The sequence below is a fragment of the Pipistrellus hanaki genome (genome assembly GCF_964339955.1).
Source record: "Pipistrellus hanaki genome assembly, chromosome: 3".
Lineage (NCBI taxonomy): Eukaryota > Metazoa > Chordata > Mammalia > Chiroptera > Vespertilionidae > Pipistrellus > Pipistrellus hanaki.
In genome coordinates this window covers 1884944-1897635 of record NC_140505.1, presented here as the reverse complement: position 1 = coordinate 1897635, position 12692 = coordinate 1884944, and the positions used below count along the sequence as shown (strand labels likewise).

At 44.4% G+C, this 12692-nt stretch overlaps 1 protein-coding gene across 1 annotated transcript; it reads right to left on the bottom strand.

Annotated features, from left to right (window-relative positions):
* Positions 1–5076: 5076 nt before the first annotated feature.
* On the bottom strand, positions 5077–8636 carry DEFB108B (defensin beta 108B; the record flags this gene model as incomplete). Its single annotated transcript, XM_084878370.1, has 2 exons — positions 5077–5240; positions 8579–8636. The coding sequence occupies 2 exons, from the start codon at positions 8634–8636 to the stop codon at positions 5077–5079; spliced, it is 222 nt and encodes a 73-aa protein (XP_084734496.1).
* Positions 8637–12692: the final 4056 nt, after the last annotated feature.

The window sequence follows — 12692 nt, the reverse complement described above, 5'->3', positions numbered from 1 at the left end:
AGAGGGGCCTGTGGTGTTTTCCAGGCCAGCCATGCCCCCCAGTGACCCAAGCAGAGGCCCTGGGATCTGGGATTTATTTCTCTTCTATAATTGAAACTTTGTAGCCTTGAGTCGAGCCAAGCCTCCTGTTGGCTCCATGGCCACAGCCATTTTTGTTGGGATTTATTTATCTTCTATAATTGAAATTTTGTAGCAGAGGCCAAGGCAAGCCAGGGCTGCAGGAGCTTGGCTTCCCCCATCGCCGGGGGCAACCCAAACCTCCTGCTCTCTCCAGCTCTGTGGCTGCTGCCATATTTTGATGGGATTTTTTTGTCTTCTATAATTGAAACTTAGTAGCCTTAAGCACAGGCCAAGGCAGGCCAGGGCAGAGGAAAGCTTGGCTTCCTCCATTGCCAGAAACGCAATCCTCCTGCTCACTCTGTGGCCACAACCATCTTGGTTGAGTTAATTTGAATACTAGCTCCTGATTGGCTGGTGGGCAAGGCTTGTGGGTGTAGTGGATGTAGTCAATTTGCATATTACTCTTTTTTAGATATGATGTGCTGATAGATGTTTTAAAGCATTTTTTAGCAAGCAACTTTATTCATAGGTATAAAGAAAATGAATGTTCTATCTCAGTATTTTATTGTTAAAGCAAATTCTTTTGGATTTCTGTCTCTTTTAGGTTAATGCTCAATATTTATGACTTTATTTCTCAGCCCCTGTTTTTCCCTAAAATAATTTTGTGTTTGTAAGTGTAAGGGGGGTGGGAGATGATGATGATCTTTTGTTATTAAAGGAGAGAGAAATGTGGAAATTATGTTTAAATAGATACACTGTAGACCGCAGTCATTGTCAGAATTACACAAGTTGAATAAAATTTTCTATTTTATATGGTCTAACATAATAACCCTACCTTTTTGGTAGAAGTAACTTTAGTTTATCTGCTCCGCAAACCAGTATTAGGAGTAGTTTCTTTATCATTTCCTTCCTAATTATTAAGAATGTTTTTAAGTATTTTATTGTTTGTTATTAAATTCCATTTGCATTGCCTTAAGATCAAATATGCCTGTCTGTGCTCTTTCCACTTAGAATTATTGAGGGTCTTGGAAGAAATATGTAGTCTGTTCTTATGCTCTGGAGAAAATAGAAATTGAATTATATGTTACAAGTATGATGTTTAGAGTAGAACATGTCTTCCAAATTTGGCCTATTTATTGTTTTAGATCCTCCAGAGTTGGTATTCATGTATTTCACACCTGCCCACTCTATCATCTGTGAGTGGTGCATTCCAGTCTACATTACTCCCCGCCCACGTGTTCAATGGGCAACTAGAACTGGTGTGTCCTACACATGGTGGTATGATGTAGTAGTTCTGTGAGCAGCAGCCATAGGAGAAGCAGAGGGGTATCAGCTGGATTGGTCAGAACAATGGGGATTTGAGTCATGATTGTTGCACAGGCGCTGAGGTTAGGGTTACAGTTGGGGAGTGCGGAGGTAACCTGGAGATAACAGCTGGTGGCAACATCCAGACTTCCATGCTGTCTGGAAGGGCTCCCCGGGGAGGCCACCTTCCCAACTGTCATTGGTGCCTCTGACGCTCTGAGAAGAGACCTTTTGGAAGACATAAGATGAGTTATAGAGCACCATGAGAAGGTGGACAAGAGCCGACTGTGGTGACTGTAGTGAGAAGTCACTGCTGTGACAATGGTGGCAGGAATAAAAATGAGGAAGAAAGGCCCTTCCCTCATCTCCAGAATTCAAGCTCTCCCAGCCATTCTGCAAAGAAGTCTGGGAAATAAATGCAGGGTCCTGGTCCCCATGTCATCAAGGAGCATAGTGTAGAAGAAGGACAAAGTGACAAAGTGGAAGCAGTGTTTTACTTGGTCTTAATTATTTTTGACATGCAAATGTTCTGCGTGAGCAGGTTGCAAGCTCATTTGTGACTTCTTTGGCAGGTTTGAAGTAACCCACGGAAACTGTTTTGTGAGTTGGTCTGGACTAGGGAATAACTAAGTCAGATTCTCCTGGGCAGTTGGATCTGATGCTAATTGGCCCAGACTTGTGTTAAGCCCTGAAAAGGGGGGAGAAGCAAAAACAAGAAAGAAACAGTATGTAAGAATGACAGCATCAACTGTGATGCTGAAATGTCCAAGAGTGACTGTCAGATACGGCCTGTCCCTGAGATAAGGTGAAGCATTTGGGGCATAGATGCAGGAGGAGGGGTGCAGAGGTGACATGGGTTTTCTTGGAGAGATGCCCTTGAGGCCAGGCATTTGTCCCTTTCTGCTTCTTCTCATGGGTCACAGCTTGGAGCAGAGTTTTCTGACATCAGCACTGGACACTTGGAGCAGATAATTGTGCCTGGAGGTCAGGGGGGGATGATTTTACTGAAAATTCTTTGTTTCTGCATACCATGGTCCTGCCCAGAGCTTGAACATTGTAGAGTGGTTGGTAGCATCCCTGGCCTCAACCCACAGATGCCAATGGCATCCTTCTGGTTGTCACAACCAAAAGTGGCTCCAGACATTACCAGTTAGGTGCTGGAGCAAAAACACCTCCAGTTGAGAACTGTGGTTTTCAGAATCTAAATCCTCCTGCAGAGTTCCTTTGTTTGTTTCTCGTTTTTTTTTTTTTTTTTTTTGACAATTTTTAGAGCTTAAGCTTGGCTCTAGGGCCATTGGGTTGCAGTTGACTTTGAATGAACCTGGGGAAAATTTGGGTCCCCAGGTTCATTCAAAATACATGGATAAGGAGCCAAGCCAGGCCAGATGCTTCCTGTCTCAGAAATAGTCCCTGTTGATTTACATTTGGGACTGAGAGAGAGAACGATGTAGGTTTTCTGCATGACTGGAACTTCTCCAGGCCACAGAGGTACAGGGAAGTTATGGGGGTGGAAGCTAGGGTTACTCATGTTCTGGCTGAAGGAATATAGCAAATTATCTCTTTTTTTTTTAGTTTTTCCTTTTTTTAATTTTTCAAATACAGTTGACATACAATATTATATTAGTTTATATGCACAGCAGGATTATTAGGCATTTATATAATGTTACAAGTGACACCCCACCCCCCGTGAGTCTGGCATCATCCATAGTTTTACAGTATTATGGACTATACTAGGGGCCCAGTGCATGAATTTGTGCACCTTGAAAGGAACTGTGAGCCCTGATGTTCCGGTGGGAACAGGGAGAGTCTCAACCCATCCTTGGTGCCCCCACCTGATCCCTCCCACCGGCAGCCCCACTCCCACCACTGCCACTCCCACACACTGATGGCGCTGGCCCCACTTGCACCTGCTCACAGTGCGGAGTGATTGAGACTGGCACCAGCAGTGAGTGCAAGCAGTGGCTGCTGCCCTGATTGCCCCTCAGCACCAAGTGATTAAGGCCAGCACTGGAAGCAGCTGTGAGCGCTGGGCAGGACCATGGCACACAGGAGCAAAGAATTTTCAGTAACCACCAAGAAGCTAGTCCCAATGAAAGTGACCAGCACACCGCTTTGGTCTGGTACCCCTGCTCACCTGCTCTGCAATCCCATCACAGCCGACACCCACTATGTTCCACACTCTGCTGCCAATACCCACCATGTTCCGCAAGCACCCCCCAATGGTCAGTGCATGTCGTAGCGACTGATTGTTTAGTTGTTATGTCGTTCAATCTATTTGCATATTAGCATTTTATATAGAGAGATTCCCTAAGCAGTACTTTACATTATACTAGGTGAACTAAGTCAGACCCAGAAAGACAAATACTATGTGATCATGCATGCAGGATCTAAAACAGTGGCACCCATGGTAAGAGAAAGGAGAGCAGGGGATGGATGAGGGTGGGGGTGGTAGGAATTAGAAAGATGGTGGTCAAAAGGCACAAACTCTCAGTTAAAAGATGGCTAACTTCTGGAGACAGAAGAAAAAAATATTCATTGATTCTATCTTCTTCCCAGGACCAAGGGAGGCTCTGTGACTTTTCACCCAAAAGAAAACTCTAACAATGATGGTTTCTCTACACAAAGTAACTAAAACCATCTCTAAGTAGAACAAATGGGTGGCTGATGTGTGGGGAAAACCTTCACTTGCTATTGTCGGTAAAATAGTGTCACACCTCCTCTGGTAAAGAAGGACATATTCTCATCCCTGGAACTATGACTATGTCACCTGACACAGCCAAGGAGTTGAAGGTAGAGTTAAAGTTGCCAATCACGTTACCTTAAAACAGGTACAGCTTACCCAGATTGGCTGATGGCATCACAGGAGTCCCAAAGGGGAGCAGAGGTGGGAGTGTTAAGAGGTGAGAAGGAGGGATGCCCATCACTGGCTGCTAATGAAAAGCAGCAACTCCCCATTAATGTCAAGAATGTGGAGGAAGGAGTCTCCAGAAAGGGATACAGCCCTGACCATTTAGCCTTAATTTAGCCCTGACCTATAGGTCAGACATCTGCCCTACAGAACACCTTGTTGTGCCTCAAGCCTCTGGGTCTGTGGTAATTTTCCTCAGCAGAGGAAGCTGAGGCCCTGGTTCCCAGGGGGAGGGAAGCTTAGTGACGAAGCCTGGTGGAAGGTGGACCCAAGGAATCCAGTATCAGCCAGGAGCACATGGAGAGGCCCTGAGTGCTCACTGCCTCTGGAAAGCATGAGGACAGGGTGCTTTCTCAGCTATGATTCTGCCCCTGATGCAGGATTCTGATGATGGATCACTGAGTGTCTGACTGCAGGGTACCTGTGGGCTGCCCTTTATCAGGGACAGAGCCCCATGGAACAAGGTTGAGCATCTTCCCAAGGCAAAAGCAGCCACCTTAGTGAAGGCGGAAGGTTCGGGGCTGGGCAGAAAGGGTGGGGCGAATGAAAGTGTCCCCATGAAGCCTGGAGCTCAACCAGGTGCTCATGAAGACTTGAAGACCAGACAAAAAGATGCAACCTGACAGCAATGCAGCAAAATAGAGCACATGGGTATGCACAGTGGCTTTGTGTTTGCAGGTGCTTCTTTATTATTTATTGAGGACTCGGCGAGAATCCCTGTGAAAGACAAGTCAGAGCATGGAAGATTGAGATGGAGAACCAGAGAATGAAACAGCCAAATAAGCAAGACACTCTGAAAGGCCTCAGTACAAAGGGGGTGTCGTTGGGTCGATCTGTGGTTGCTTTCCCAAGGGCAGGCAGCACACCTTGCCATTTAGACATCTCCCAGCATGGATTTCCGTTTCGAGGTAGAATTCTTGGCAGGCGCCATTTGGACGTTCACAGATCTCCTTGAATTTGCCCCTGGCTGCATAGAGAAGAGGGTTATTGTAACTATTGATTTGTCTCCCTGAATGTCTATTGAAGCACATGGATGGGGAGCATGTGTGGAAATAATACCGTGTGGATTGTTGTTGCTGTTTTTGATTCCTTAAGCCAACACTTAAAAATTCGCTTTCACACAAAGATCTGGATTCTTGGCATTTTGGGGGAATGTGGAAATGCTGGGTGTGTCTAAGTAACAACAGGCCAGGCTGGGGAACTGCGCCACCTGGAAGTTCTAGGCAGATGCACCAGCTTCTCCTAGCCCTTCTCAGCTCCTCATGCTGATGTGAAGGCTGGGTTTCATTTTAAATCAGCCCTGGACTGCTAATGATAGTAAGAGGTATCAAAGCCAGCATGCCTACGTCTCTTTTTTCTGGAACCAAAGGCCAATTCTTAAATAGCTTCTAATCATTATAGAGCATTTATATCCATCCAAAAAATGCCTCTTGAAACCCAGATGCAGTACATTGAATTTAACTCTTCGATGTTCACAAAGCAATTGGTTAATGGCTATGAAGATCAAATATGCAACATCTAGACGAATTCAGAAATAAGGATATGTTGTTTTTTAAATCAACCATTGCCATTGTTGAGCACTGTGCAGAAATCACTTGGAATCGGAGTTTTTCATTCCCTGGGCTGTACAACTCTTCCTTCTATCTGCAACCAGTTCAACTACTATATAGGTGGGCCCAAATGACATTGGCTTGTTGTGGGAACCCTTAACACGACCTGCATGATTAGGGCCCACTCAGGGTCCGGTTTCCGGAGGAGGCCACACACTAAAATGAAGAGAGAGACTAAAAAAGAGTTAATTTGGGACAAATCGGGGGCCAGGTGGGAGTCAACCTCTAGTGGGAAGACTCTCTAGGCTCTGGCCTTGCTATCCTTTTATTGAGGCTGCTATGGGATACACCCATTACCCTTAAACAGCTTTGGGAAACACCCAGTACCCTTAAGCAGCTTTGGGAAACACCCATAGCCCTTAGGCAGGTAATAAGCGGATTATCATATCAGTAAGGATTCACATGATTACAAGATGGGGAAGTTGCCTCAGTTATTATTGTCTCAATTATATAAAGTGTGGTTGGCTCTGACCTTTCAGAGCTTCAAGGTTGACCAGCCTCTTTCTATTAGTGAGACAATGATTGGTTTCCGGCAGCTTGTTGCCACTAAAAGGTCATATGAGGTTATTATATGAGAAGATGAAACACTGGCATATCCTGTGACATGTTAGAAGTCACTCTGTGACGTCCCTCTATTGGGGCACAACTTGCATTCTACTCTGCTGTCCTGTCTCTACCCAACCCCACTGCTGAGTGATGAACACCTTACTCTTTTCTGTATGTATATCCCAGAGCCCAGCTCAAGTCTCAGCACATCATAGGCATTCAGCGAATGGCTATGCAATATTTGGTTAATGCAGAGCTATTTTCCATCCTTTAGCATGTTGGTACAGACATTTGTTGTCACTTTGATGGCACACATCTTGGAGGGAAGTGTGTAGTTTGTGGCAATTGACAACTGAACATTTTCTTTTAAATCACAAAGGAGTTCTATAAAAATATGACCCACTGTTACCTGTGTAAGAAGCAAGGTCACATTTAGGGTATTTTTCTTACTTTTTTGGCCATTCATTCCCTTATACTTGTAGATTATGGGGTAATCAGCACACTCCACACATATAGAGACATACATGGACACACATGCAGACTGTCACTGAGGGAGAGAGTCAGATGGAAAACATGGACAGAGAGACTCAAGCACTCTTAGTACTAAACAGATGCCAGGGTTCTAACTCCCAGTTGGGTCCCCTAAGGCTCAGGATCTGGGCTCTCAAATATCACATTGTTCTTGATTTGCCTTTCTTTTAGTTGTTTTCTCATGGGTCCCATGTAGGAAACCTCTCCTCCACCACATGCTAATGCTGTGTTTGGGGCTTGTTGTCTGTTACCTGGAAATGAAGGTGGATGGTCCATGACTTTGTGAAAGTGAAGGGCCATCACATCATTTCCCCCTCATATGCTGCTTCCTAGTAAGGGTACACAGAGATGCTTAATTAGCAGATACTTGAGAAATGGAACTGTTTTCCCACACCCATCTCCCCATCTACTTCCTCCAGAGTAGTTCTAAAATTGAGTTGAAATTTGCCCCACAAGCTGCACCACAACCCCCTAACCTAAAGTACTATCTACCTGTTCACAGTAAATATTCCTTTAAAACACAGATTTAGACAGGAAAGTCTGGATTCAGCAAGAATAGGCATGCCCCCCCTCCCCCCGACACACACACACTCAGTATATTTTCTGTTGAAAAATCAGGGAGGTTTCCTTTTTCAAGCAACAGAAAGCATAGCAACCAACACTTCCTTAAAATATAAGAGGATTGTTCACATTTCCACATGTATGACTACCTGGATACTCCTTCCTGACCCTTGAGAGCCCGAATTCTCAGGAAAAGATAAGATATTCCACTAGATGTAGACCAAAGGGTTGCTTATTCCTCTTTGGATATACAAACGCAGAAGTCTACAAATGTCCAGGAGTTGTAGGACATTTCCTGATCTATCTTGGGTGTCTGGTCATCTCCTTGAGTGAAAGCAAGGAGATGCCCACAGATGCCTCACACCTGGAATACACCTGTGCATGCTGAGTGTGGGAAGATACACTTTAGTGCAATGTTGTCTCTGATCCCTTTGTTTAACTTCTACTTCAGAAGACTAGATGTTGAAGAGGAAGAGGAAAAACCAAGAGTGGAGATGGAGAATCACTAGGCAGAGCCAAGCCCAGGGACCAACATTATGGAGGCACAAGTTGGAGAATTCTTAGATGCACAGTACACCTTTCAAATACTAACCCCTCCTCACTAATCCCTTTCTGGGGCCCTACAGCTCTAGTGTAACTCTCATGCCAGGATCTTAGGGTAACTTGGCAACTGCAGATCTTTTGCTGAAAGTAAGTGGAGGAGTTCAGGAGGTCAAGTTTAGTAGGATAACACACCATTTTTTTTGTTTTGTTTGTTATTTAGGTCTAGAAACTGTTATTAAATTTGCCTAATTCATTTTATTTTTAGAAATGGAGCAGATAAGGTTTCAAGCACTTGAAACACCCTCAATTTCATTTCATCTGAGAGTGGCTATGGAGAGCTAATGAGACATGACTGAAGGTGAGTGGCTGAGGGCTCTCAGCCAGCAGGTCTCCCAAGTTTGTTATGAGACCCTCCTCAGGGCACAGGTGACAGACTTCTGCTCTAAGCACTGGATCCCCAAGAGGTCCAGGCACTTTGCCCTTACCATGGCTTCTGCAGAGTTGATTTGATTACCTGGTGGAACTTGGCTCATAGAGAAAAGAATGGTACAGAGGAAGACAGCAATCCTCATGGCTCCCGAGAGGAGAAAGCTTGGCTTCGTTTCCAGGAGGCAGAGAAAACTTCCGTCTGCGGTTATCACACCAGCAGAATGTCTTTGTCTGGGTAGTAAGTGCCTTTCCATACCTCATTAGGGATGTTCCTGGACAGAGAGGTCCTTTATAAGGAGACCAAAAATCCTTGTTTTGTTGGACACTCAGTTCATTAGGAGGATGTGGGTGCACAGTTTTGACCAGAAATCCTTGTGAAGTGGGAACATAAGGTACAAACATTTTTGGCAACAGATTAAGGTCTATGAACAAAGTGTTCGCTATATTAAGTTACAATGAGCCAGACTATGTTGAGAAACCAGCCAGTTCAGTCGGTGACTAGATACTTTGTTAGTGAACATTTCCTGGAATTTATTAGCCCTGCAAATAATTAATGCTCCCCCACTAGTCCTGGTCTGAATGCCCAGGAGCTCTGCTCCCATATAGTGCTCACTGTACCATGTTAGTTTCCTGAACATACAGTCACCTCCCCCCTAATGTGTGAGCTTCTAATTTGTCAGAACCATGCTGAGGGGACTGTTGCATCTTGTGGTCATATCCTCCCAGGTCCTCTTCTTCGGCTGTCAAAGTGCAGGGGAGCGAGATGATGAACATGGAGGCAGTTATTCTGGATTTAAGTTCTAATTCTCTAGACTTGCTGCTAATGAGAGGTTTGGTCCTCTTCAAATCTCAGCAGCATCTGTTGAATGTAGATCAGGGGACTCTCAATCATGACTGTGCATAAAACCAACTGAGAAAGAGGCTTCCAAATGCACACTTAGATCCACTCCAAGAAGATTAGTTTGGTCAGGTGGAGGAAGCCTGGAAGTCTGCATTTTTAACAAATTTCCCAGGTAGCAATTCTGATATTTATTCTGGAATACTCATTGGAAAATGTTAACTTAGGTCATCTCTAGGCTTCTTTCTAGCTCTGATATTAGCATATTCTAAGTTCTCTGACTGAGAATCAATGTCATGTTTGGCTTTTACTAGTATGAATAAGGAACAGTGTGTGTGTGTGTGTGTGTGTGTGTGTGTGTGTGTGTGTGTGTTTTCAGCATGGAAAGGGGAAGCACACACCTTAATCTATGCATAATTTGGTTTCTAGTTTTATAAGGAATAGTCAAGGATCGGCCTGGGTGAATAAGATGACAGAGAGACCAATTTGGAAGAAGGCTATTGCAATAATAAAGGTTTGGTGAGGCTCCAAACTGTACAGAGAGAAGGGAAGAAAGATGTTTGTAATACAAATTATAGGGAAGTAATGACATATGAAAAAAGTGGGCACACATGTGAATAACCCAGTCTGCTTGCCCTGAGTGAAGAGGTGTAAGGCTTTATTCAGCTGCACTAAAGGCACAGTGAAGGTCACACACCACCTGAGCAACAGCCAAATTCTGTATCCCAGTGACAGCAATAACCATTGCTGCTGGCCCCCTGCTGGCCAGGGGCACACAGACCAAGCCTTTAACAGACCCTGCAGAGAGATGGCACCTATCTGTCCTGACAGGAAGGGCCTGGCAGATCCCCCAGGTGGAAGAAGGCAGTTACACGGTGAGTGCTAAGGTAGTTCTGGGGCTGAGTTCTCTGAAGGCAGTGCTGCTGGAATACTCATTGGAAAATGTTAACTTAGGTCATCTCTAGGCTTGTGTGACATATATGGTTCTGGAGCGCCTGCCTTCCTCACAGAGAAGTCTGCCAACCAGGCAGCTGGAGGAAGTACAGAGAGCTGCCCAGTGCCCTGTGGCATGCAGAATTAGAGTCCTCAGACCTCTGTCCAGTGATCCTCTCTTCCAGGGGCTCATGCCCAAGACCCTATGTTTATCATGCCCTCCTGAGAGCTGGACTGAGCAGGGGAAAGATGGAGGGGCAGGCTATATCTGGTGACTCTCACTTCCAGCTGTGGGATGTATAAAAACGTGGAACTCCAGACAATGCTGAGGAAAGACACATAGACATAGCCTATTCTATTTAGGTATTTAAAACAGGACTTACTAGTATCAAACTGGCATTGGAACTTATAATATATTTTGTAAGAAATTGAGTCCACACACAGGACTTTATTTATATCACATCAAAATATAATGTAAACTGGAAGCTATGAGATTAATATGTACCTGTGAAAATGGCTAGGGAAACTCTGGATAATGTACCCACATAGAGAGTGTGCATCTTTCCAGCAACACATTGACCTGAAATGCAAGTTTTCAATATCATAGAAGCATTTTAGTGGAAACAATTATTGGAAATACTCTCTTGGCCTTGAACATTTTAGTTATTATTGGTCACTGTAAACGTATTTTAAATTGTTGTAATGTAAATAAAGTTCTCTCAAATATGATATTCTACAGGAACTTTGATTTCTAAACATTGCTGATATTCTTAAAAATTAATTTATCTATTCACCAGAGCATAAAGAGGATCTTGATTGGACCTGTGGCTTATAAGATATAAAGAGTCTCAGGCAGAGCCCAGCTCCACTGCATCACTACATGCATGTCAGCAATGTCCCCACAGTCTGCACACACATTGAAGTGTGATCAACACGGCATTTAGATCAATTCTCGATTTGGGTTACACTGAAACCACTTGATGAGAGATAAAAACTACTGATGTCTGGATCTTTCTCTCAGAAGTATATAAGTTCAGCAAGTTCTTGTGTGAGTCCTGAGCACTGGGGGCTGTTAAACACGTTCTAGATCATTCTAATTCTCTAATCAGGGAACTTGCAATCCTTGTGCACCCCAGAGGAATGACTTTGGTTGAATTTTTGTTTCACAAAGCTCACACTGTGTATAAACCAGAAATACAGAAGTTTTGATGGAGAAGGTAGGTCAGAGGCTGAAGGATTTACAGGGACTTCCATGTAAAGAAAGGCAGATGAGGAAAAACTAAATGGGAGAAGACTTCAGATATTTGGATTCTTTGAACTCAAATCATGTAAAGTCATGGCTCCTTAATCTGTGTTCTGGTCCCCATAGACCTGAGGATGAGGAGTGATATGTGGTCAGGTTAAAGGACCTCAGACCTCGAGACCTGGGGGAGCAGTGGCATGGACCCCAGAGTGGATAAATGTAAAGGAGAAAGGGATACATACATACACACACACACGTACACATAAGTATTCATACACAGACAGTGATTTTGTCCTTTTAAAGCAATTGCTCAGCCCCCTCCCTCACCTTACTGGAAACCACCTTCTGTGGTTGTCAGAGTGAAATACTGTGTTTCAAACTGGCAAGTTTGGCACTCAAGGTCTAGTTCCCATTTAAAAAAAAAAAAAGAAGAAGAAGAAAGAAAAGAAGAAGAAGAAGAAGAAGAAGAAGAAGAAGAAGAAGAAGAAGAGCGGCCACGTGCTCAATGGTTGAGCATTGCCCGCCCTATAAACCAGAAGGTCACAGTCCCATTCCTAGTCAGGGCTCCATCGCCAGCAGGGGGCGTGCAGGAGGCAGCAGGTCAATGATTCTCTCTCATCATGGATGCTTCTCTCTCTCCCTGTCCCTTCCTCTGTGAGATCAATAAAAACATTTTTTTAATAAAAAGAAAAAGGAAGAATAAGAAAGTTTACGCGGGGGGAACCACAGGTGTTGAGGATCCACCCACAGCGGCCTGCCCTGATGGCACCTGTTGGCAGAGGGTTGGACCTTGCACCGTCCTTTGGTTGACCAGGAAGAACCTCCGCATTCGGTGTAAGTGGCACCACAGCTCCAACGTTTTGTGTTTGTTTGTTTGTTTGTTTGTTTGTTTGTTTTTTTAGAGGATATATTTTTAAAATATATTTTATTGATTTTTTTACAGAGAGGAAGAGAAAGAGATAGTTAGAAACATCGATGAGAGAGAGACATCCATCAGCTGCCTCTTGCACGCCCCCTACTGGGGATGTTCCTGCAACCAAGGTACATGCCCTTGACCAGAATCGAACCTGGGACCTTTCAGTCCTCAGGCCGAAGTTCTATCCACTGAGCAAACCGGTTTCGGCAGCGCCAAGGTTTCATACTAAAACAGGGGAACTCCTGAACGCCAAGAGGGGTGGGTGCAGT